The 25,688-nt window shown below is 47.0% G+C and overlaps 1 protein-coding gene across 3 annotated transcripts; it reads right to left on the bottom strand.

The window, feature by feature from the left end:
• Window positions 1-450: 450 nt before the first annotated feature.
• CXCL12 (C-X-C motif chemokine ligand 12) lies at window positions 451-20,158 on the bottom strand. Of its 3 annotated transcripts, none has more exons than XM_081005800.1 (4): window positions 19,953-20,158; window positions 14,075-14,192; window positions 8,677-8,763; window positions 451-2,570 (listed from the first exon to the last, which is right to left on the bottom strand). In XM_081005800.1, exons 1-4 carry the CDS (start codon window positions 20,014-20,016, stop codon window positions 2,555-2,557), a joined length of 285 nt encoding a protein of 94 aa, XP_080861926.1. In that variant the 5' UTR covers window positions 20,017-20,158; the 3' UTR covers window positions 451-2,554. The 3 variants fall into 3 exon arrangements, with proteins under 3 accessions (XP_080861926.1, XP_080861928.1, XP_080861927.1); XM_081005802.1 differs by lacking the exon at window positions 19,953-20,158 and adding an exon at window positions 17,855-18,043; XM_081005801.1 differs by lacking the exon at window positions 451-2,570 and having other exon boundaries at window positions 7,040-8,763; window positions 19,953-20,151.
• Between the last annotated feature and the right edge of the window lie 5,530 nt (window positions 20,159-25,688).

The following is a 25,688-nucleotide window of genomic DNA, read 5'->3' as shown; positions in this document are numbered from 1 at the left end:
AAAGACTGGTTTTGACAAACGCTAATGGCCAAAGATGGGTTCCTTGAGTCAAAGTACGACTCTCTCTTTCTATGTTCTGCTTCCAAATATATCAATGGGGGGTACCTAGACCAGGTATGATGAATCTTTGGCCCTCCAAGGTGTTGCTGAAGAGCAACTCCCATCCATCCCAGCCAGCACGACCAACAATCAGGATTATGGGATTTGTAGTCCAGAAATATGTGGAGGGGCAACGGTTCACTATCCCTGGTCGAGACTCCTGGGTCCATTCCTGCAGATTCTGAGGTGTCTTTTGAATTCATTTCTCCCCTGATAAATGCATTATCAGCAACAGCAAGAAAAGCAAATTAGTGCAGATAATAACTGACACTGGCTCCACCTGGACTCGTTATCCATCACTTTCTTATGTTTTAAAGGACTTATTGAACATTCATTCATCTTTAAAAAAACAAGAAACATTTGGACTACAGAGGTACATTTTGCAGAAACATAATTTGTCATTTTGCAGTTCCTTAAATACCATGCATTGCTGCCATCTACTTCTAGCTAAAGCCCAGTGTAAAAAATTCTCCTGTGATTTCCTCCCCACATTTATGGGAACCTAATCGTTTCAATGCTACTTTCCATTTCCCCGTGTGGTGTTTTTGTTTTCTTTCTCTTCCCTCTGAATTTCATTTTCATCCGTAATTAGCTTCAGTGTGGGAAAGCTTGTCATTTTACTCCTCCTCTCACTTACAGGACAGGCATGTGAGCTAGGGCCTCCATAAGTCACCATAACAGGAGGAGCCCATTCGTGCACTGTTTTGCCGCATGGAGGGCATTTCAGGGGCATCCCCGAAGTCTCTGCGCCCTGGCAGCGTCAGCTGAACAACTGCACGCTGTGTTGACAGATGGGCTCGAGTGTCAAATGAGGGATTTGACACAGTAAAATTCAGCTTTCAACCTCTGTCTAAACTGGGTCGTGCTCAGATCAACGCAACTACATGAAAGTGCTAAGCAAGATTCTTTAAACCAATCTGTCAGGAGAAAAGTCACAGGCAGATAAAAGAACAGGTTGGAGGATCGGGAACCTTGTACGCTTGCAGGGGCTTAGCTGGAAACTTTTGTGCTCATCATCTCTCCCTTTGGCAGTGCATAAATGCCAGCCAAACCCCCTCATCCGTACAGATTCCCATGTGCAAGAAAGCTTCTAGCATCCCTCTATGCCCCAGTTTCACAAGCAACATCGTTCATGTGGCTTCACCTTTGGCACTTTACTCCAAGTAATGGACGAGCAGGATAGCTAACAGACTCCGGGGCTAGCCGGAGCTTCTCTTTGGCATCACACATTCAATGAGAAAGGGAGACGCGAGGTCAATCCCAACACTCTTTTGGCATATCAGGTAAGTCTCTGGTGCAAATTCGGCTCACAGTGAATCATGCTCTGGAGCGATTCACTAAAAGCAGAGTCTGGAATTGAGCCCATGTTGAACTGGGCTCAGAAACCAATGCACCCAAGAGATTTCAGACTTTCAGGCGCATCAGCAATCTGTGATCCCAACAAATTATCCAGATAATTTTGACACCTGATTGCACATTCATCAGCACATACACACCCCAAGCAGTCTCTAATCTATATGCATAAGCACCCTCGAAAAGATATCCCCTCACAGTGCACATCACTCTGTATGTTCTCAGATATTTAATACATTCTTTTTCCTTTTTACCACTTTAATTCACAGGGGGGAGTGGCCTGCTATTCTGAGCACGCGTGAGCCAAAAGCACACAGAAATTTAAACTGCGGCAACTTCTGCAATTGCAGGTTCACCAAAAGTGACACAAACACATCAGTTGCCACACGTGAAATCAACTTGTGGCTAGCGCATTACGAAGCTCGCGAACGCAGGCCATTTTCCCCTGCGGAAGAAAGATCCAAAAGTCCTATATGTGCTAGTTCAACATTTCTGAAAGAGGAAATTCCTGGGTAAGGTCACGATGCCTGTCACTCTTTCAAAACCATCCTTTTTAGACCCTCGTTCATTGGGCCCATGGGAATAGAAATTATTCACCTGCACATACATGGAATGCATCAATCACTTTTTGTGCAAACTATGGTGGCCGCAGGATGTCTCATCTTCCACCATAGGTCTGCAGAAAAAGAAGAGTGTTCTCTACAAATGTCAGTGGGACAGACAGACACACACACACACCCTCATTCCTTTCCATACAAATGAACCACAGTAGACTGTTAACCTGCACGGAAACTTCTGGTAAGTGCCAGGGTTCTGCACAGCAGAAAGGAATCGCCATATACGAAGCAACGTTTTTAATCTGCTGCTGGCGTCAGTGCTACTACGTGATAAACCAAACTTCACGGAGAGTTCCTGCTAAAATCGGCTAGTATTGGCAAAAGGCAAAGGCATTCTGGGCGAACAAGAGGCTCTGGGAAGTGCATGAAGCGCCGCTTTGTGCTGCGTGATAAAAAGAGATGCCCTCATCGCTCCCTAATAGCGGGACCTCTGCTTTCTGGCTTCTACAGTGAGGCATCCTGTGGACAGCTACAATGCTGGCCTCTTACATCTTGAATCTCCTGTTGATAAAGAACAGAGTGAGAGTCTGTTAAGGGAAGGGTCTGAGGGAAGATGGTAGGCCTGTAAGGAAGCAACTGCCGGCTGATCTGGACGCACACGGCACTGTATGAGGCCTGCCGAGGATGTGGGCATGCAGCTGCTATTTACAAAACTTGAAGAAAAAGCCTTTTATGGGGAGACTGCTGTTCTCCAGTTCCAGGGTTAGCTGTGCTCATCTGAAGTCACATAATGAGGGGAACAGTAAAACCAGGACCTTTTTTCAGCCAGCCAGAACTCACTGGAACTCAGTGCTGGCACCCCTCAGGTGGGCGCCGTTGCCATTACAGTGGTACCTCGGGTTACATACGCTTCAGGTTACAGACTCCGCTAACCCAGAAATAGTGCTTCAGGTTAAGAACTTTTCTTCAGGATGAGAACAGAAATCGTGCTCCGGTGGCGCGGCAGCAGCAGGAGGCCCCATTAGCTAAAGTGGTGCTTCAGGTTAAGAACAGTTTCAGGTTAAGTACGGACCTCCGGAATGAATTAAGTACTTAACCCGAGGTACCACTGTATAAGAGAACACAGCGAGTTCTAGCACCTCTTTTTCAGAAAGAACAGCACTGAGTAGAAGGCATACAAAACACACCGCCAAAGGTATTTCTGTGAGAAGGGAAGCATCAGTCCAGGGTGTTCTGGAGAGTGTGATTCATCTCAGCACTGTAAGTGGGACTGCACGGCAGAAAGCAATGTGGACACTTCAGGATAGAGCTGGGTATGTCACTGAATAAGGAGTGAGATGCTCCTTAACCTCTATCCCATAAACTAGCGACGTTCCCGTTGTACTGTTGAGGCAGGAGATATATGGGTGTTTCTGGTCACAGCACCATCTCTTTCTCTTATCTGCATCTCTAGAAGTCTGGTTTTAAGACGCCCCCCACTCTGAGCATCTTCTAAGGCCAGAATTGGATTTGTGTCCCGGTCCACATCAGGAACAGGTCAACAGTTGTGCGCAAGGTCTGTGAGGGGGGGTGCGGAAGGGGGCAGCGGCCCATGGGCTTGGGTTGAAGCATGAGCTTAGAAAGGGCCTCAAAAGCTGGAGAAAAAAACCAAATGAGCAAAAAACGCTACCGCTAAGCAGGTTCTCGAGGAAGGCACATCCTTGCCTCTCGCCTCCATCGGTGCAGTAAGGAATGGCTAGGCAAGTACGCCTTTGTGACTTACCTGGTTCTTTATGCATGTCTTTCTCTGGAGAAAAAAATCATTCTGAGCAGCAAAACAAGCATCCCTTTGAAGCAAGCTGACCACAAACCCTTTCTAGGCAGCCTCTTCTTTATTATATGGGTGCAGAACAAGGCAAACTTTAGGAAGCTGGTGTAATTTACACCTGGGCAAATTATGCTTGGTGTGCCTTGTGGCTGTTCAAAACTCAGCTATTGCTGGCTGAGCTGCCCTGAGTTTGGCAGAGGGAAAACTAAGATATAATTTGTCAACCCATCTTGCCAGTACAGTGGTACCTTGGTTCTTGAAATTAATCCGTTCCGGGAGTCTGTTCGACTTCCGAAATGGTTCGAAAACCAAGGCACGGCTTCTGATTGGCTGCAGGAGCTTCCTGCAGCCAATCAGAAGCCGCGTCGAACATTTGGCTTCCGAAAAATGTCCAGGGGTTAGTCTCCTCCTGCCTTGTCCTGTCACCACCACACTCCCACAAACTGCCACCTTTTCGGGACTTACCGCCATATTGGCTGAGCCCCATCTGAGCCGAGATAGAAGACTTATGGCAGCTATCTCTGGATGAGCTGAGCTGAGACCCACCTATTCCAAACTCTGGTCAACCTGGCAGATCTTGGGTGTTAATCACTTTCTAAATAGACTGACGTGGGTTTTTCCCTGGTGCAATCCACGCTGACAACAGTGCTGTTCCTCCGAAGATACTCTGCCCTCTTGCTCCTTATTTAACCAGTTTTGTAAACAGCGATGAACAAGAGAGGTACCTTCTTAGGTGAAACCCTTGCTCATTTTTTCCGCCTTACTTTGAACCCAGGAATATGCATTCTCAGGACCAAGTCAAACTGATGAGGGTAGAAGTATCTTGACAGTTTGGGGGAGTTTTGTTTTTTACTTCAGTGCATCCTCACGGCCTATGAATTTAGGGGCAGGAGGGAGAAAACCACGTAGGGAATATTATTTTGATGGAGAAAGCATCGCATGGGGAAAAGGGTTAAGCATCCCTCTCCCCCCGGCTGCCCCTCCCCATCCTCTGGAAAAGCTGGAAGGCTGTTCACGTCTCCCCCATGTCACGTTAAGTTTGGTGGTCCTCAGAATCTGGTTCACGGATTGACTCAGGCAAAACTGAGGCACTTCAGGGCAGCACCTGAAACTAAAGTCCCTCATGACAGATGTCGCTTCAAAGACTCCCTCAAACCCACACCTTTTCTGCGAAACTTCTGGCCTCAACCCAAACAAAGCAATCTCTGGTTACCTGGAGCTCTCTTCCTTACCTTCACCATCTCTCTAATTCTTGAAATTTAGAAGATAGGCTTAGTAGAGTGAAAGGCCATCGTTGGGTTTGGGGGTTAAAGCAGCATGTACATTAATAGTGTAGTAGTAGTGGTGCTGGTATATTATATTATTATTATTATTATTATTATTATTATTATTATTATTTCCATAAAAGGTATCCACAGGTTAGTAAGTTTTAAGTGAGGACCTGATTCCTTATACAGTCTTACCTTGGAAGTCGAATGGAATCCGTTCCAGAAGTCCGTTCCACTTCGAAAACGTTCGAAAACCAAAGCGCAGCTTCTGATTGGCTGCAGGAAGTTCCTGCAGCCAATCGGAAGCAAGAGAAGCCCCGTCGGACGTTCAGCTTCCAAAAGAACGTTTGAAAACCGGAAGAGTCACTTCCAGGTTTCGATTGTTCCGGAGCCAAAACGTTCCGAGAACTAGGCTGTTCGACTTCCAAGGTATAATGAATTGCAGTACTGGCATGGAACATGATAAAGGTAAAGGGACCCCTGACCATTCGGTCCAGTCGTGACCGACTCTGAGGTTGCAGCGCTCATCTCGCTTTATTGGCCAAGGGAGCCGGCGTACAGCTGGTCAGCATGACTAAGCCGCTTCTGGTGAACCAGAGCAGCGCACGGAAACGCTGTTTACCTTCCCGCCGGAGCGGTACCTATTTATCTACTTGCACTTTGACGCACTTTCAAACTGCTAGGTTGGGAGGAGCAGGGACCGAGCAACAGGAGCTCACCTCGTCGTGGGGATTCGAACCACCGACCTTCTGATCAGCAAGTCCTAAGCTCTGTGGTTTAACCCACAGCGCCACCCGCGTCCCTGGCATGGAACATAACAGCATAAAAATTGTGCACAGCAGCCGACCAGAAGCCAACCCCTTGGGTGAAATTTGCCGGGTTGATTTTTACATGAATGAAATCAGAAAATGTTGCTACCCAACCTGCACCTTAGGGATGGGGTCTTAAATCAGTGGCATGCGGTGAAATTTTTCGTAGGGGGACGGTTAGGGCCAGAGGCGCCAGCTTGCGAGGATGTTGGGGGGGGGGCTGACATTGAGACATCACGTCCCGTGAGTGAGCATCGTGTCTCCCTCCCTAAGCAGGGCAGAAGCTTCCCAGGCTTTGGGAAGGAGGTGTCAGGCCCCTGATAGGATGCCTGAGCCCTGCTGGCTCCTTCCCAAAGCCGGGTGGGGTTTGGGAAGGTAGTGGGAGGGCGGAAACATTTAGGGAACTAGCCTAGTCCCCCTCGTCCACTGACTGCACACCACTGTCTTAAATGGCAACAACAACGAAATAAAACTGCCAAGATAGGCAAGTTAAGACAATTTCCATACAGAAAAGAGATCCTGGGCAGAACAATTACTTGGTTTGCATACCATACTTAATTTTGTCCTACGTTGTAAATTTAAGTACAGTGGAACCTTGGTTCTCAAACTTAATCCATTCCAGAAGTCCATTCGACTCCCAGAACCATTTGAAAACCAAGGCGTGGCTTCCCTTTGGCTGCAGGAGCTTCCTGCACTCAAACGGAAGCCACGTTGGATGTTCGGCTTCCGGAAAACGTTCAAAAACCAGAACACCTACTTCCAGGTTTTTGGCGTTCGGGAGACGATTTGTTCGTCAACTAAGCCCTTTGAGAACCAAGGTTCCACTGTACTAGTGAGGAGAACCATGACACAACCAAGAGTTGTGCATGACTCTGCATTTATTTTATTTTTTTATTGTTTTGGACATTGTCATTGCTGCCGTTCATCCCTAGTAGCGCTTGGGAGAGTAGTAAGAAAAAGGTAAGCAGTTAGTGAGCAACAAAAGTTATTTCCTGGCAAGACGCTTTCACTTCACATTGTAACTACATGTCCTTAGTTCACCACACATTCAACAAGCAATCTCTGCCTAAGAGATCTTCGGATGGTCTCTCCCGCACACATTCAGACACATACGGACGTGAAATTTAAGCAACTTACAACAGCCCGTCTAAAAAAAGTATTTTATTTCAGAAAAATAAACTTCCAAATACAACTGGGCTTTTGTAATATAAAAAATAGCCGCTTTTATTGCTAGAGTGTGTGTATATAATATATATATATATTTATATATATAGTATGATATGCAATACAATGTTAGTACATGTGAAAAATAGAAACTATTGATAAACCACATTAATATAACTGTAGATATTCATTTAACACTCCTTTACGGGCAAGGCAGCCTTTAAACTGCCCATAGGCTGGTGGCTGCAATTCAGAGATTATAAACTGATTGACAGATAACAAGCGTGCTCTGAAATAAGCTTCTTTGGAATGTAGAGGAAATTCAGTACTGTGCAGATGGGCAAAATGGGTGTTCAAAACAGGAGCTCAAAAGGGCACCATCCTCCAGGGACATCTTTTGTGCAAGCCCTTTTGAAACTAAGCTACTGCAAGGGCTCCTGGCGGGTTGCACTAAACCTTTCCAACAGGCCACATTCACACGAGATAATTTCTCCGGAGCCTGTCTTGTCCACAGGTACAACCTGGGCCCAAACATTACTGGTAAAAATGAAAATCTTCCAGGTGTCCCTTAAATCAGAAATCAACTGGTCATGGGAGCAGTTGAGGGCGGAATCCCAGGAAAGCTCAGTAAAAGCTTCCATGCTCAGTCCAGGGGCAAATTAGACTATGCAAAGGATTCAAGAAAGCTTGTCTGAAGTTGACAGCACTGCAGCCATGATCTCAAACTCTTAAGTTGATTGGCTGAAGGCTGCAGTAACAATTTATCAAGGGCCAAGAATATAATCCTGATCCATAACTGACACATCCCATTTGCAGTTTGCATTCTAATTCAAAGAGACCATTCTAATTGTTGATAGTGGTCTGCGGGGACTCAGCGGCTCAATCATCCCTGCATTATCCCCACCCAATCCCAGAGAAGAGAGGAGACGAAAAGAGAAGCAGTGTAAATAAACCTCAAGCAGAGAGCTATGAGCTTGTGAGTATGGTTTAATGAAAAGCTGTGATGTTACAATTAAGGTGAGAGCGGGAAAAGATTTGGCTTGCCCTGAACCTAGTGGCTGCCTCAAACATTCCCCCTAAATTTACCTCACTGAGCATATTTGTCAAACGCCAAAGGAGCCCCTTTAATTCCCTTTTGCCTGTAGGGTTTGGTCCGCAGTGGAAACAAGCAGTTCAGATCCTTTGCAAAGGTGACGAATGCCACAACCCGGGCTGCTGCCCAAGCCCACCATGGCACCCCTCTCTGCAACACATGGCTCATGGATCAGTTTAGGAGTAGTGCTTATCTAATGTGCAATCAATCATCAGCGTTCGGATACCACAGGCTGGGTCAATCAACGCGTTCAAACCGGGGAGCAAAGTGAAGGAATTAATGTTGATTGTCAGAATTGCCTGAGGGACGCGGAACAAACGTGGCCTCGTTGGGACCCAATCAGCAAGCATCTCTCTGGCCCCAAATACCGAAATCTCTTAAAACTCCCCCAATGAGAGCAAGGCCTGTTTTCAATGAAAACTCGATCCATCTTGGTTAGACCTAGCCATCAGCACGTTTTTTTGTTTTGCTTTTTTGTTTTGTTTTACCCAGGGTGCGTTTAGGTTTAAGTCCTTTCTCGGCTTACTTGTGCAGGTATTTCTCCAGATATTCTTGAATCCACCTTAACTTGGGATCGACGCAGATCTGTTTGCTGCTGTTTTTCAGTCTTGCGCTGTTTAAAAAACAGGGGGGCGGAGAGGGAGGAATTTCAGAATAAGTAAGAGAATTAAAACCCTGAGCAAGAGAAGGCACTGTTGAATTTTGTTTGGTTCAACTCCTGGACAAGATGCAAAGTATTATCCTTTTTACATTACGCAGTAGGCAGCTGGTGAAAGAAAATTTCAGTGGTGGTGAAATCAGCCAGTACAATGACAAAAAAAGCGCCACACTGAATATTTCTACAGTACCAAATCACCTTTAAGCATTTTCACAGACCACAAGGAAAAGGCCCTCTGCTGTGCTCATACTAATTAGGCCTAGAAGAGAACTAGAAATCTAAACCGTTCCATCTTTAATCGGGATGGTTTCCTTTCAGAAAGCTGCAGAATCATATTGATTTCCATAGGCTTGATTCCGATAACTGCTTGTTTTGAAGCAATCTCAATTCTTACATTATCCAATTGACGGTTTTTCACTTTTTCAGAGGAAATAAGAGGCGACTTTTATTTCCAAGTAAAATTTTTCTTCACAAAGCTGTTCAAATAAATGGCAATTTTGTTAAAGAGTTGCTACTAAGGGACCAGAGAACTACTCTGGGAACCAGAGGAACATATCCACGATCCAGCTAATATTCCCTCTTGCCAAGCCTTGTAATATTTTAAATAAAGACTTTTGTGATTTGATTTGCATTTAGAGCATAGATGTTTGTCATCACTGTACATTTTTATGCAAAATTTGAATTTCAGGTTCATACTCATGGTTAAATACCGATCACCACACCAATTGCTGTACATGATGGAGACATCAACCCTGTTTTAAATATATGTATGCTTTTAACACATGTTTTGTAATAGTATAAAATTACTCCTTCTTTCAAGAAATGTGTAGCTTTTCTCCTCTTAATAGGAGACTAAAGTCTTTTTTAATATTAAGGATGGAATATCTTCATTAAATGTGAAAGGACTGATTAACAGCTGGTTTGACAGCAGCATAAATTTTGGAGCTGACAGCACATATATGTTTTGTTTTGCGAGTACCAGGTCCTCATTCCGGGGACAGAACTGCTTTTTGATCAATCCACACATAACTCTGGGACCCCTCTTTCAATTCACACCTACCCTGACTCTTTGAAGGCCTGAAGTATCATCGTTACGTCTTTCAAATGAAGGGATCCCAAGGAGTTATGTATGTATATATATATATAAAGACACCCTTTGAAACACTGGATTGTGTTTACTTGCACAGTGATTTGAGATGGAGCATTTTAAAAACGGTTATATGTAAAACTTTTAAAAATGAAAATATGCCCCAAATTCCCCATCCAACTGTGCAAAGCACAACGCCATAAAGAAGGTCCTATTGTTTTGATTTTCATGAACAAACGGTGCCAGATAGAAGGAAATCTGTACTTGATAAATAAACAGGCGTCAGAATCCATCGCCAGGCTCCTTGGGCTGCCCAGACCACCAACCCACAATGCAATTAGCTGGCTGAAGTAAAACCAATAAATAGTTTCCTTTCATTGGAGATGAGAAACTTCTGTTATGACAAGCTTAATTGGGTGTGTCCCCTTAAGCTGAGGGAAATGGTAGATACACCAAGATAAATAGTGCCGGCAACCTGGTGTGAACCAACCACGACTCTGATGCAACAACTATCTCTCTCCCAATGGAGGTGATCTCTTAGGCCAGGCTTCCTCAACCTCTGCCCTCCAGATGTTTTTGGCCTACAACTCCCATGATCCCTAGCTAATAGGACCAGTGGTCGGGGATGATGGGAATTGTAGTCTCAAAACATCTGGAGGGCTGAGGTTGAGGAAGCCTGTCTTAAGATGACCAGAGCTGTTTTTGGTGTCAAAGTCATGCATGGGTGTACCTCATATCATCCCTGACCACACTGACCAAGCTGGCTGGGACAGATGGAAGTTGGGAGTCCAATATGATCTTGAGGGCACCAGATTGACTACCCCTGGTCTACCTCATCAGTTGTATCCAGCTGCCACTCGCTCAAGCCAGCTACTGAATTAGGGGAAATTTGTAACTAGACAAGAATGGTTGTAACACTCTGGTTCCAAATAGGTTTACCGAAGGAGATGTTAGTCTACCACGTCCTACAAGACAGCCAGGACCAACCCTCTCTCAAATAGACCTTATTATCTCCCAGAGGATATAACTAGCCATGATGGGCAAGAATCACAGGCAAGAGGCTGGGCAAATCTCTGCAAGCATCTTGTCTACGCCCTCAGGCTGCCAAAACTGAAACATCTAAGAAACCTGGACCAGCCAGTGCTTTGGGCACACCTGTACTGGCAAGGATGGAGGGGGTGGAATCAGGACTTCATCTCTCCCGATGGGTTTAATGGAAGCAGGTTCCAAAATACCTGGAAGAGCTCTGCCAGACAACTTTGAAGATGCAGTGGTGGCAAAAAGTGTTGCTTTCTTGTTACCATCACCACAACAGAGTACACTTGAGCTCATACCTATGTTTGGCTCGTCTCCAGGCACCTAGAAGTGTCTTTAACTGGGGGGGGGGGCCTCAAAGAAGTCCAGTATTTAGAAAAGGCCCCAGCTGTACTGAATATAATTGTAAAACAACCGGAAGCTCTGCTCCCAAGGCCCAGCAAGTCAGGGGTTACAGCCCTGGAGCTACATTTCTTCCTCTCCTCTATCAAACAACCTTCAGTGCAACGGGAGGTTTGTTTCATTGTCTTACCTGTCCTCCCTCCAACTCTTTCCTCCCGCTGTCCTGGTTAAACTTTTTGGGGGGCGGGCAGGCAGTCTTTCCAGGAGTCATGCAAAACATTTGAGATACTTCTTCACTCTTGTCACCTGCTTAAGGCATGGCCAAACTTGGCCCTTCAGCTGCTTTGGGACTACAATTCCCATCATCCCTGACCACTGGTCCTGTTAGCTAGGGAAGATGGGAGTTGTAGTCCCAAAACAGCTGGAGGGCCAGGTCTGGCCATGTCTGGCTTAAGGGGACACACCCAAAATCTAAAAAGAACCACCTTCTTCTACAAGGCTGACAGTTTCTGTTTAAAACTAGCAAAATCCAACCCACGTTTGGTGCCTTGGAGTGTAACAGCTTACTAGCCCATCTCCGACACTGGATAAATTCATCGTTATTGTTCGAATAAAATTTAGGCGTCCCTGCCTTTGCAGGTAATAAATATGCTTAGCAGATAATACATTGGACGCAATGTACTACCTTTTTTTTTTAAATTATATCGAATTTAATACAGCTTCTGCCAAAAATCCCCCACATAGCATTAAGATTATAACATCATTTTACATAATCTGATGGCGTTAACGGTCTACGTAGGCTTTCCACAGACATGTTTGCAAAACTGGTGGGATAAATTTGCTAACTGCTTCCCTTACGTATGAAAAGAAGGGGAGACCAGGTTCCATCAAAGGTGTTTCTCTTTTTAACACTTTTCCCTGCCCTTTCTGGCCATTTTATGTGGTGAGCGCAGTCCTTAAAACCAAAAATACTGAACTTCTATAGTTTGGTGCATTGCCTGAAGTGGCCACAGGGAGGCAGGCTAACAGGCTGTGCCCTGTATCAGAACTTCTCAGCCTCTTCTCTCCCCGGTTGCGTAGATCTTATTTTAGTTAAAAGAAAAATAGGCAAATGATTGTTCTTTTTTAAAAAGGGGGAGGGCATATTGAAGTTCTTCCAGATCCCCTCTGCTTCTGTCTCTGCTCCCCCCTTCCCAGCTGCCATTCAAGTTTCCTCTTAATTTCCACTTAAGCACAAAGAGCTTCTTAGACCTAAACCCACTCTCTGCGGCTGGGCTAGACAAAGAAGCAAAGAGTCATGTTTCACTGAGAATGTTTCTCAAATTGGACTCTTTATCATGCAAAACAAGCAATACAATTGGTTTAACATGTTTTCCCTGCTTAAAGTGAGTGGCATGTGCCCAAGGCCAAGATAAATATCTCAGGGAGAGGAATGCAACTACCAGTAAATAAATTTATTTATTTTCAGCATTTCCATCTAGCCACAACTGCAGTACAATATACCAGCTGTGGGGAACCTTTGACTTTCCCTGTCCATTAACCATGTTGCCGGGAGTTGTAGTTCAGCAACACCTACCAGGACTAAGGTTCCCACACCTGCATTATACCAAACAGTTTTTCATCCAGTACAAAATTATCTTTCGCATCTGAAAAATCGCAGGATAGGCATATTCTCCCCGTCACATATTAACCCAATTATGAATTAATTAACTAGGCTAATAACAACAACAAAAACCTATTGTTGGTTCTAACCCTTACAAATTATTTTGAGAAGGCCCGGCAAGTCTACATTTGCACACAAATTTAACAATACAGTGGTACCTCAGTTTTTGAACGTTATCTGTTCCGGAAGACCATTTGAATCCTGAAACGTTCGAAAACCAAGGCGCAAAGGTCGGCCAACAAATTTAATAGAGAAAATTGAGAAAAATAACATATGCACTCAGCAGGAACCATTCAACTTCCGAGGCGTGTTCAAAAACGGAAGCATTTACTCCCGGGTTTACGGCGTTCGAAGACCGAAACGTTCGTCAACGGAGACGTTCGAAAACCGAGGTACCACTGTATTTGGAAATTGTTTCTATAAGTACCCTATTAGATTAAGGTCTGGTTAACTACAATAACGATTCTCCCCCCCCCCCTTTTGTAATGTACACAATATATATTTATGTTGTCGTTTTTCTGTTTTGTTTTCTAAGGTAAAGGTAAAGGGGCCCCTGACCATTAGGTCCAGTCGTGGCCGACTCTGGGGTTGCGGCGCTCATCTCGCTTTATTGGCCGAGGGAGCCGGCGTACAGCTCCCGGGTCATGTGGCCAGCATTATTAAGCCACTTCTGGCAAACCAGAGCAGCGCACGGAAACACCGTTTACCTTCCCGCCGGAGCGGTACCTATTTATCTACTTGCACTTTGACATGCTTTCGAACTGCTAGGTTGGCAGGAGCTGGGACCGAGCAACAGGAGCTCACCCCGTCACGGGGATTCGAACCGCCGACCTTCTGATCGGCAAGTCCTAGGCTCTGTGGTTTAACCCACAGCGCCACCCGCGTCCCTTTTGTTTTGTTTTCTACATTGCTACTATTTCTTGTTTCCCATTCTTTTCTGTGTTTTGTCTTACTCTGTGCATTTGTGATTTTGTACTTTTTATGTCAATAGAGAATATATATATATTTTTAAAAAAGTTTACGAGAGAGAGAGAGAGAGAGAGAGAGAGAGAGAGAGAAGAAGGCATTTATCCTGTGCTAGCAGTACTTGTTCCAGAGGCAACAGCGTGCAATAGGGGGAAAAGGGGGTGCAAACTTACATGATCTGCAGAGAACAGCCGGGGACAGTCAAGATCTTGAGGTGCTTCACATGGGATTTCGCTACATTGCTCTCAAAATATCTGCATGGGCAGCGGTAAGTCAGGCTGATGGGCTTCCCTGGAGGGTGGCATAAAGAAAAGGATTTAGATGCCCTGGGCTGACACCAATACCACCTAGCAGTGCAGATTACAAGATTTAAGGGGAGGAGAGGAGGGAAGACTTCTTCCTGGCATTTTTAACACTTTTGCCAAGCTGCAGGGGTCCCAGCCTCTTCAGTTCTCATTTCAGCTTTTAATCCCGGTGTTTGTGGGTTTTAGAAGGTGAAATGGGGCGCGAAACTGGAACCTCAGAAATGGAGAAGCGCTTTTCTTTCTTTAAAAAAGGAGCCAGCTAATTGTCCCAAGTGGCTGGGGGCAATTAAGCAAGATAAAGGCTGCAAATGAAAAGCCCTTGGCCCCTTCAATGTTATTCCTGCCAAAGGATTTGACCTCAGGCCAAACGCAAAGGCAGACAGGAGAAGAAAGGAGGCCCTCAGCTCTGCAAAGGCAAACAACACCCCCCCCCCATAACCCCAGGGATTGCAAGCAGAGAGAGGGAGAAGGTAGCCGAGCCCTTTGGGCTACCCAAGGACTGGCCCAGATGTGACTCTTCCAAGTCCAGTTGCTTTTGCAACTGTGGAATAATCCTATGGTAATTGTGGGGTGCCAGGTCTCACAGTAAAGCGTAATTCAAGTAATTGATGGCCACTCTTTTAGGTAAAGGTAAAGGGACCCCTGACCATTAGGTCCAGTCATGACCGACTCTGGGGTTGTGGCTCTCATCTCGCTTTACTGGCCGAGGGAGCCGGTGTACAGCTTCCGGGTCATGTGGCCAGCATGACTAAGCCGCTTCTGGCGAACCACAGCAGCGCACGGAAATGCCATTTACCTTCCCGCCGGAGCAGTACCTATTTATCTACTTGCACTTGACGTGCTTTCGAACTGCTAGGTTGGCAGAAGCAGGGACCGAGCAACGGGAGCTCACCCCGTTGCAGGGATTCGAACTGCCGACCTTCTGATCAACAAGTCCTAGGCTCTGTGGTTTAACTCACAGCGCCACCCGCATCCCACGACCACTCTTCTAGCCAGATGCAAATCCAAAGGTGTGGGGAGAAAGGAGATGATAATTTCTGCTGATCCCCCCCCCCCACTGAATTTGCTCCAAAAGATCCTCCAGAACTGCTTAGGAGTCAGGAGAAGGAGCGCATGAAAACCACCTCTCCCATTGTTAGCAATACATATTCAACACAACGATTCCTGAATGTGCGTTTGCGTTCTTTTTATTTATTTCCAAAAAATTATGCACTTCTTGATCATTAAAAAAAAAAAATCCTCCAAGTGGTTCTTGAACACACTCAACAGCAGAGGTTTCTTCCAAGTAATTTTCAAAACACAGGAAACTCAACTCTTGGGTATGACAAGACTATCAGACAGCTGACAGAACCTTCACGGAAAGCAGTAGTCAGCATCTGTGGAAATGCTATTTAAATCCCCTAAGAACAAAACAAAATCCCAGCAAATTCACCCTTGTTTGCCGCTTCTCAAGGTGTGTGTTACCTTCTCCCTCTATAGCCCTAAGGTGACAGGTGCTCAAAAACCAGGCTAATGCTGTAAAAAAAAGTCTGTATTTTATTACTTCCACTCTCCTACAGTCAGGTATTTCCACCTCCCCGATGAGTGATCATGCAGTCCCTTTCAAAAGTAACTGCAATTCCAAACACTCATTTAGGAACTGAATTCTTTACATTTAGAATCCACTGGGCCTCTTTTTCCCACGAATAAGTGGTCATTCTGCCCATTTATGATTATTATTTTCCTAGTTCCCCCAAGACAAAAAAACTGTTGATTTATTATTGTGTCTGGGAAAATGTTCAGCTAGTGGGTCTGCCAGTCAATTATTTATTTATTCTGCATTTGTGTTCGCCCACCTACTTCTTAGAAACTGGTGTGTGTGTGTGTGTTTTAACAATCTGCAATTTACATATAACAATTTACAAATTCTACGTATCACATGCCAATGGTTGCCTGTTGTAAAGTCCCTAGGGTTATACCTTTTCTTGCCCAGGACAGGATTATAAAACTCCCAACAATTCTTGCAGGGAAAACTCTGCCCTCAGGGGGGCAAGAAGGGTGATTTTTCCAGATTAAGACCTACAACCTATCTGATTAACAACAGTAAATTTACGACAGTAAATCAGATTGTACTGGCAAATCTCTGAATGATTTTCAGGCCGGCAAGGCTTCAGGTCCCCACTTCTTAAAGGTTCGAGAGTGACTCCACTCACTGTACTAGTGAAGTGTTGAGATAACCAGAAGCAGTTTTGTTTTTTGTATGGAAGGAAGTATTCAGTGTTGTGTACATGAATGACAAGTCCCTGAGCTCAGAAGTCTTAAAATTCAATTTCTTTTGCACCAAAAGGATCTTGGGTTAGAAACAAAGCCTCAGATTTGCTCATCTCCATTTTACAGTATGTATTACTGTGTACAAACGGGTTTTTAATGTTCCCAGTCCTTTAGTAAATAAATAACTGTCTGTCCCTGCAGACTGGTATATCTCAAAATAAACTCCACCGCTGGTTAATCCTCTTCTCAGTTAACAGTAGAGAGGAAAACAAGGGAGGAACTCATCCTGTGCATGTATTTGTCCTTTTCTGCATGCCCAATAGCTTGGTGTTGGGGGATTTTGACCAGAGACAAAGCTCTGGTCGCAGAAAGCATGAGACCCTCTTTTCCCGGTCCTAGATCCCGAGTCCAAATTAGGACGCCACATACCCTCCTGCATCTGCTGTTAGCAAAAAAACATCAGGGGATCCATTCACAAATGTTCTGCATCATTGACACGTAACTTAGCGCACAATGTGAGGGTTTGGGGAGGGCAAGTATAGAGGGCTACCCCATCATGTGATTCTGAAGCTGCACAGACCAATGAAAGACAGCTAGATGAGATATCTTCCATAAAGAGAAGGTTGAAAGTATACCAAAACGCAGTACAAAGGAAAATGAAATAAAGAGAGATGATGAAGCTGCAAAGAGGTAGAGGGAAGTCAATTAATCGTAGAATGGAAATGCACAACATTAGAAGAGTAAATAGATGATGTATGTAAACGAAGAAGAAAAAACGGTGTATATCTGTAATTTTTAAAATGCAATGAAAATCGATTTTAAAAAATGAAGTTGCACAGACCAAACAAACGTCTGTGGTTGCCTCTCTAGTGAGGCTTTCACCTGAGGATGCAGAAAAAACGGGGAGCTAATCTGGCTGGCCCTGCCTGCAACACCCCCTCCCCACAATTGCGGGCACAGACTTTCGCACTTAGCTGCAGGTTTGAAGGAGTATATCCTTTGCACATGCTTAGCTGAATCTTGCCTGTGTTCGAGATCCAGGATGCCAGGGGAATTCTAACCATCTTCAGCTTAAATGCAGGAACCCCCCCCCCCCCCAGGTGTCCTTTAAATTGCATGGCTGCAAATTTCTAAGCTGGTTTTTTTAGTACAGTGGTACCTCTGGTTAAGTACTTAATTCGTTCCGCAGGTCCGTTCTTAACCTGAGACTGTTCTTAACCTGAAGCACCACTTTAACTAATGGGGCCTCCCGCTGCCGCCGCACTGCCGCTGCATGATTTCTGTTCTCATCCTGAAGCAAAGTTCTTAACCCGAGGTACTATTTCTGGGTTAGCGGAGTCTGCAACCTGAAGCGTCTGTAACCTGAAGCATATGTAACCCGAGGTACCACTGTATTGCCTTTTTGCATTGTTGTAAGCCGCCCCGGGGAAGAAATCCAACAAGGGTAATCCTGAACTGGGCTTAAAAGCCTTGGGTCCGTGATCTCAGTTTGTCCCCCTAACTTTTCCAACTGAGGATATTGTGGCTTCAGGTGACAAAGGATGAGGGACTCAGTCAGGGCTCCACACCTCCTGCCCAGCTCTGCCTTTACTGACTCTTCTAGAATCCTAGAATTGCAGAGTGGGGAGGGGCCCAACGGTCATCCAGTCCAACGTCCCCCAGGAACCCCCAGGAAACACCCCCCCCCAATGCAGCTTGGCTGAAAGCAAAGCAAGGAGACTCTCCAGCTGACTGTCCCTTGCGGTAGGGGTTCCCTCTTTCCCCAAGAGCTGGCCAGGTATGCAAGAACAAAGGCGAAGGAAGAAGGCAAAAGCAGCTTTTGCCTGTGTTTTTCCTGAGCTGCAAAGCCTTAGCTTGCATGGAGAGGAGGAGTAGTATCTCCAAAAGGAAATCATGGCAAGCTCCTCAGTCCCTGGGTAGCAGCAGGTGAGGGCACCAACGGGTATCTGTCCCCAAGAAGCTGCAAGAAGCTACCGAATATAAATTAACCCGTAAAATTTGGGTATTTCTCAAACCAAAAGAGCAGCGGGAACAGTCAAGCAGAGCAAGAGATTAGGCTCCATCATTCGGAGCAGAAACCAGGATGCTCAAGAGATGCTGATGCAGCCATCACCTGGGTGAATTTCGTTGATTCAAAGGATTTTGAGCACCTAGTTTACCCTTCACAGAGCTACAATTCCCAGCAGCCCTTAACGGTGCCCAGAATTATTTGAGGGGGAGAAATGAGCTTGCATTGAGCTCAGAAGCTTGTAAACAGCCTCAGATTGCAGGAGGGAGCGTGGAAGGAATTTATAGCATAAGCTGCAAACGGGCTGCAACCCCCGACGTGGGTGCAAGTGTCCAAATTTGGCATCACTGCCTGGACTGGGCTGCGGGTCTCGTAGGTGACTGTGCAGCCCGGGAGGGGAGAGCAGCTTCGGGTGGAGAGAGATGCAAGGGTCGTGCGGCCGCCTACCCCGTCGGTTCCCCGGCTTTGCTGGATGAAGGCGCAGGTGCGCAGGGCTCGGCCTTTCCACTCCCGGAGAAAAAGGGCCTCCTCTTTGCGCGGAAGAGAAGGGAAGGGGGCTTCGCGCAGCAGCCCCGCCGTCGAGGTGCCTGATCCCAGGCAACCGGTCCGCCGGCGGTGGCGTCGAAGTCCAGAGAGGGGCTACCAGGGTGCGGGAGAAAACGGGGACGCGGAGAAAAGAAAACCCAACTTTCTCTCTCTTCGCGCACAAGAAAGAGAAGCGCCCGAGGGCGAAGATTCAGCCCTTCGACGGCGAGGGAAAGCGGCGCTCGGCGCTCCCTCTACGCTGGAGAGAAGGCGAGTGAGGAACAAGGCTGACCCTACAAGTCCATGCATCCTCTTTGGGAACCGTCTTTTGAGCGGTTTTACTCGGGAACAAGTGGGTTGGGGAGAGTCGTGCATATCAACTTTCCCGCGGGACCCCCCTCTCCGTTTCCTTCGCATTCCTCATTCTGGACTGACAAGCCGTTTGCAGCATCTATGGGGAAACTTCGACAGTCCCGCCGCGTTTGCTACTTTCGAGGGGAAAGGGGCGCAAAAGCGGGTTTAGGAGCTGCCTGCCGCCCATCGGACTTCGCTCTGGCTTCGGCTACAAAACGGGGGGGGGGGGGGCGGGGTATAGAGAAAGCCCGCATTTGACGGCAGAGCAACGGACGGGTAAATGGGCAAACCCCAGGCCTTACTGAATGTTGAGATCCATCCAAAATGGATCACCCCGCTCGCTGCTCTGGAACAGGAATCCGCCACCGACACCCTCCCTGCCTCCCGCTTCTGTGCCCCCCGACGGAGCAGCCCCAGAGACACCTGCGAGGAGCCCCGACAGCCCTGGGCTGGGGATCCAGCCGCCTCCGCTCCTCTCTCCTGCTTTTGTCTGCCGTGCGCCCTCGGCCGGGACTGGCCTCCCCGCGACGGCGCTGGAGTTCAAGCGGAGGGCGCGCGCTCCCGGCGGCCCCCGACGGGGCGGAGGGCGGCTTGCCGTCCAGCACTTACCGTCGGCGGCGCGGAGGGTCCCGAGGAGCAGCAGCAAGGCGAGGAAGGCGGCTTTGCTGTCCATGGCGGCGGCTGGTCTGGACTTGGAGCCGGGTCGTCAGAGGAGCTGCAGCTGTTTGCCGTCGCTGCGGATTTGCGCGGCCGTCTGCCCGGGCCGTTCCTCCCTCCCGCCCATCTATAGGGGCTGGCGGGGCCGGGGAAGGGGAGGGGGCTCCTGGAGGAGTTGCGGGGGGAGGAGGAAAAGGGGCCGGTCGCTCGGATGGACCGCCTGAAGCACGTTGTGATATCCGCCCGCCCTCCGAACAGGGCTGGAAAGGAGCCCAGAGACTTCCTCGCTCGCCCGCCCGCCCGCCCCCGAGTCCGGAGACGCGGCAGAGAGATCCCGAGGGGGCTGCGAGCCCCACAGCCCCAGGGGCTCTTCGCCCACGAAGCCTGCCCCCCCCCACACACACACCTCGAGAAACGGACTTCCGATGTTGCTTTTTCTGCTGCTGTCCAGCGCCCTTCTCCCCCCACCCCCGCCGTGCCTTCTTGTTGTTGTTTAGTAGTTTAGTCTTGTCCGACTCTTCGTGACCCCATGGACCAGAGGATGCCAGGCCCTCCTGTCTTCAACTGCCTCCCGCAGTTTGGTCAAACTCATGCTGGTAGCTTCTAGAACACTGTCCAACCATCTCGTCCTCTGTCGTCCCCTTCTCCTTGTGCCCTCCATCTTTCCCAACATCAGGGTCTTTTCCAGGGAGTCTTCTCTTCTCATGAGGTGGCCAAAGTATTGGAGCCTCAGCTTCACGATCTGTCCTTCCAGTGAGTACTCAGGGCTGATTTCCTTCAGAATGGAGAGGTTTGATCTTCTTGCAGTCCATGGGACTCTCAAGAGTCTCCTCCAGCACCATAATTCAAAAGCATCAATTTTTCAGTGATCAGCCTTCTTTATGGTCCAGCTCTCACTTCCATACATCACTACTGGGAAAACCATAGCTTTGACTATACGGACTTTTGTCAGCAAGGTGATGTCTCTGCTTTTTAAGTTGCTGTCTAGGTTTGTCATTGCTTTTCTCCCAAGAAGCAGGCGTCTTTTAATTTCGTGGCTGCTGTCACCATCTGCAGTGATCATGGAGCCCAAGAAAGTAAAATCTCTCACTGCCTCCATTTCTTCCCCTTCTATTTGCCAGGAAGTGATGGGACCAGTGGCCATGATCTTCGCCATGCCTTACCAGGTCCCTTTCCCAAGAGAGAGACCCCTTTTGGCTCGCAGCCTCTCTTGGCAAGTTCTGTGCCCCGGAGAGCAACCCCGGAGGGACGGCGTGGGGGGGGATTACTTCTGCAACCAGAGCCGATTCTTGACGTGGGTGCTGGGCAAGATTCCTTCTTCTCCTTCACATCTGCCACCAACACGGGATGTCGCTGCCGGGATGTTGCGTGGAGCTGGGGATCGCCCCCATTTCTGGTGGCGGTGGTGGTAGTCGTAGGCGTAGCGCCCGGTGGGTCACAGTACCCGCCGTCTATCAGCGCAGAGCGAGAAGCAGCAGGGATTATTGCAGCCCACCATCCGGGCCTCTGGCCGCCTCCGGGGATTTGGGGAGGACAGGGAGCCAAAGGGAGAGCGGTCCAAAGGCCGAAGAGAAGACCTCTTGATTTCTATTTCTGGAATTAAGCACTCCATACCATACCCCCACCCCCAAATCATAGGATCGTAGAATTGGAAGGGAGCACAAGGGTCATCTATAGTCCAACCCCCTGCAAAGCCGGGATCTTTCACCCAACATGGGACTCGAACTCACGTCCCTCAGATTAGGGAGTCATATACTCTACCCGCTGAGCTATCTCACGAGCACCTTCCCGCAGCTGCGAATGAGCTGATCTGCCCCCCCTCTCAACTGGCCATAAGCGAAAATGTGACTTGAGGCCACCTATGAGCTGCTAGTGACACAGCTGTTGTCCCAAGATGTGGTCCCCAGATGTTGTCGGGCTACAACTCCCATCATCGCTGACCACTGCTTCTGCTAGTTAGGGATGATGGGAGTTGTAGTCCAACAACATCTGGGGACCTAAGGGTGACAAGGTAAAGGGACACCTGACCATTAGGTCCAGTCGTGACCAACTCTGGGGTTATGGCGCTCATCTCGCTTTATTGGTGAGGGAGCTGGCGTACAGCTTCCGGGTCATGTGGCCAGCATGACCAAGCTGCTTCTGGCGAACCAGAGCAGCGCACAGAAATGCCGCTTACCTTCCCGCCGAAGTGGTACCTATTTATCTACTTGCACTTTGAGATGCTTTCCAACTGCTAGGTTGGCAGGAGCAGGGACCGAGCAACAGGCGCTCACCCCGTCGCGGGGATTCGAACCGCCGACCTTCTGATCGGCAAGCCCTAGGCTCTGTGGTTTAACCCACAGCTCCACCCGCGTCCCTAAGGGTGACAAAGGACCAGCTAAAGGTCCCTGGAGGACTCTGCTGCTCTTCTTCAACTTCAAGGGTGTAGGGAAGGGTCTGGGGATCTGTGACCCTCCAAATATTGATGGAGTCCAATTCCCATTATCCCACCTGGGGCTGACTGGCTTCCTTTTCTCATGCAGTTTTGAGCTGATTCATCTATGGCAGGAAAGGGGTTTCCACCCCAAGTCAGCTGCATCATGTCTTTAACTGAACATTTGTTGGGCATTTGCCAAAGGAGCTTGGAGGTGCCCATAGTGATAGACATAAGCTTGGGTGTAAAAAGGTACACTGGCTCCCAGTACGTTTCCGAGCACAGTTCAAAGTGCTGATAAAGGTAAAGGGACCCCTGACCATTAGGTCCAGGCGTGGCTGACTCTGGGGTTGCGGTGCTCATCTCGCTTTACTGGCCGATGGAGCCTGCGTACAGCTTCTAGGTCAGGTGGCCAGCATGACTAACCCGCTTCTGGCGAACCATAGCAGCGCACGGAAACACCATTTACCTTCCCACCGGAGCGGTACCTATTTATCTACTTGCACTTTGACGTGCTTTTGAACTGCTAGGTTGGCAGGAGCAGGGACTGAGCAACGGGAGCTCACCCTGTCGCAGGGATTCGAACCGCCGACCTTCTGATCGGCAAGCCCTAGGCTCTGTGGTTTAGACCACAGCACCAGGCTCTTTTTATCATATGTGGTGGTCTTGTAGTTAGGTTAAAGCTTACTGGGAAATACTGTATAATGAATTGAAAATGATGTTTAAAAAACTTTTACAAAGAAAAAACCAGAAGCTTTTCTTTTAGGAATTACAGGGACGGAACTACCTAAATTGTATAGAGATTTATTTATGCATGCTACTACTGCAGCAAGAATGTTGCTTGCCCCAAAGTGGAAAGAAGCATAAGTCCCAGCAAAGGAAGAATGGATACAAAAACTTATGGAATATTCAGAAATGGCGAAACTTGCTGGAAGAATAAGAAATCAAGACAACAAACTTTTTATCAAAGAATGGAAATGGTTTATTGAATGTTTACAGATAAATTGTAAACAGATAAAAACATTGGCAGGATTAGTGTAATAACCTGCGGTTTCATAAGAGTATATATTTATAGTAGCAAGTTAAATGAATTTGGATATGCAGAAGGTATAAAAAAATAAATTTAAGGAACTGCAGAAAGAGGGGGAAGGAAGTCAAATTTTGAAATGATAAATGGATTGTAAAACTAATGAAATGTATAAATTTGAAAAGTATAAATTATTTTAAACTATTTTTTAAAACTCCATTCAGCTATGAAGCTCATTAGACACCCACCCACAGAAACACACACACACACACACACACACACACACGAGTTTGTTGCTGATTTTCACCTCACCTGCCTTGCACCATTCTTGAGAGGGGGTGGGGAGTAAATATCACACACACACTGCCCTATGAGCCTATGTCTGGCAAAACTTCCTGGCTATTTTTTTTCCACGACTTTTTTAGACAAACCAGTAGCCTCCCAGAGGCTACAGAAAAGATGATTCTGATTAATTGACTTATACCCCACTTTCTTTCTTTCTCAAGGCACCTATCGAAAATGCCAGGACCGTAAAAGGATATGGTCGGTGGGTTCAGGTTTGTTTTAAGTACTGAAATGTACATTCCTCTGGCAGCTGAAATAACTAGATTTTCCGAAGACGTCCAGTGAAGATTCTATAACTGAAAGTAATTAAATAAGCTACCTAATCGCAGCTGGGAGTCAGGATGTAAACCGCACAGCATTGCTGGATCTTTTAGACAATTGCACTGATTCTACCACTCTTTGGGAAAGAAAATGGTTGCGAGGTGTTATTCTGCTCCCCTGATTGTGCCCATGGTATAGTTGAGATGAAATAGGGCATTCAATGCAAGACCATTTCTATGACAACAGTGTTGTCCTGAAGGTCAGTGTACAGTGGTACCTTGGTTCTCAAACTTAATCCGTTCTGGAAGTCCGTTCCAAAACCAAAGTGTTCCAAAACCAAGGCATGCTTTCCCATAGAAAGTAATGCAAAACGGATTAATCAGTTCCAGACTTTTAAAAACAACCCCTAAAACAGCAATTTAACACGAATTTTACTATCTAACGAGACCATTGATCCTTAAAATGAAAGCAATAAACAATGTACTGCAGTCACACAATCAAGCAGTAGCTGAACTGGGTTCCACACAGTCACAAAAGGAAAGAAAAAAGAGCCACAAAAACAAAAACGCAAAATAAATAGCAAAAACAGACAGACCTCAGAGTAACACTCAAAATGGAAGTGTAGCACTCAAATCGGAAGCTTGAACACTCAAAACGGAACACGTTTGGCTTCCAAATAAAGTTCACACACTTAATTCCGGGTTTGCCCTGTTTGGATTTGGGATCCAAGTTAGAAATTCTTCTATGCAAAAGGCGGCCAGTTGGTTCCACCAATCAGAAAAGCATTTATCAGCAAAGTCCTCCCGATGTTACTGTATGGGGTTGAAATCTGGGGGTGGAATTTAAAAACACTACAATGGCTGGAGATTCTGCAAAACTCTTTTGCACGAAAGATACTGGGCCTCCCCAAGGGCTCAGTTGCTGCACAGTTAAGAACAGAACTGGGCCTCCCCTCCATTGTTGCGAGAGCCCACATTAGAATCATTAGTTTTTACTGTAAATTAATCAATGCCCCAGGTTCCCTACTAGCTAGGCAAGCCTTTTTAACTTGTTCTCATACCAACAAATGGTCCAAGGCCATGGAGACTATTACTGCACGCTACTCCCTCCCAGATCTCGACACGCTGTCATCTTGGGACCAACATAAAATCCGGGCCTGGATTCTTACAAGAGACGAGGCCATGGACCGGGCACAGTCCATTACAGCTCGCCTCTCCATGTGGCTCCCTAAAGTGAAAGTGGTAAGATCACTTGCCAACTACTTGATAGACCTGACGGAGCCCAATTTGAGAAGAGCGTTTACTATGGCCCGTTTCCATTCTATACCCACGGCCTTCCTGCAGGGGATTTACTCTAAGACCCCTATTACTCAGCGTTTATGTCCATGCACAATGAATGAAGTAGAGGACTTCATACATTTCTTTTTCTACTGCCCTATTTATGAGCCAATAAGACCTAAGCTCCTCCTCTTGATCCCGTCCACCATTACATCTAAGGAAGACTGTTTGAAATCGCTTCTTGTGGACGCAAATCCCCAAATTTCACGTGGGGTGGCAATCGTTATAGTGCAGGCTCTGAAACTCAGGGCTACTCTGACTGGGTAGTGAGTCCTAGACCTGGACCTGTTTTAATTCTTTTTATT

This window comes from Podarcis pityusensis (genome assembly GCF_964106645.2).
Source record: "Podarcis pityusensis genome assembly, chromosome: 5".
NCBI classification, from domain to species: domain Eukaryota; kingdom Metazoa; phylum Chordata; class Lepidosauria; order Squamata; family Lacertidae; genus Podarcis; species Podarcis pityusensis.
The sequence above is the reverse complement of the archived record's forward strand: the minus strand, read 5'-3'. Positions and strand labels throughout refer to the sequence as shown.

Excerpts from the sequence above, each read along its gene's own strand:
- CXCL12 (XM_081005800.1), bottom strand. The coding sequence starts at position 20,016 with ATGGACAGCAAAGCCGCCTTCCTCGCCTTGCTGCTGCTCCTCGGGACC. Across the intron at positions 14,193-19,952 it reads GACCCTCCGCGCCGCCGACG|GGAAGCCCATCAGCCTGACT; the intron begins GTAAGTGCTGGA and ends GCCACCCTCCAG. Across the intron at positions 8,764-14,074 it reads GGCTGTTCTCTGCAGATCAT|CGCAAGACTGAAAAACAGCA; the intron begins GTAAGTTTGCAC and ends TTTTTTAAACAG.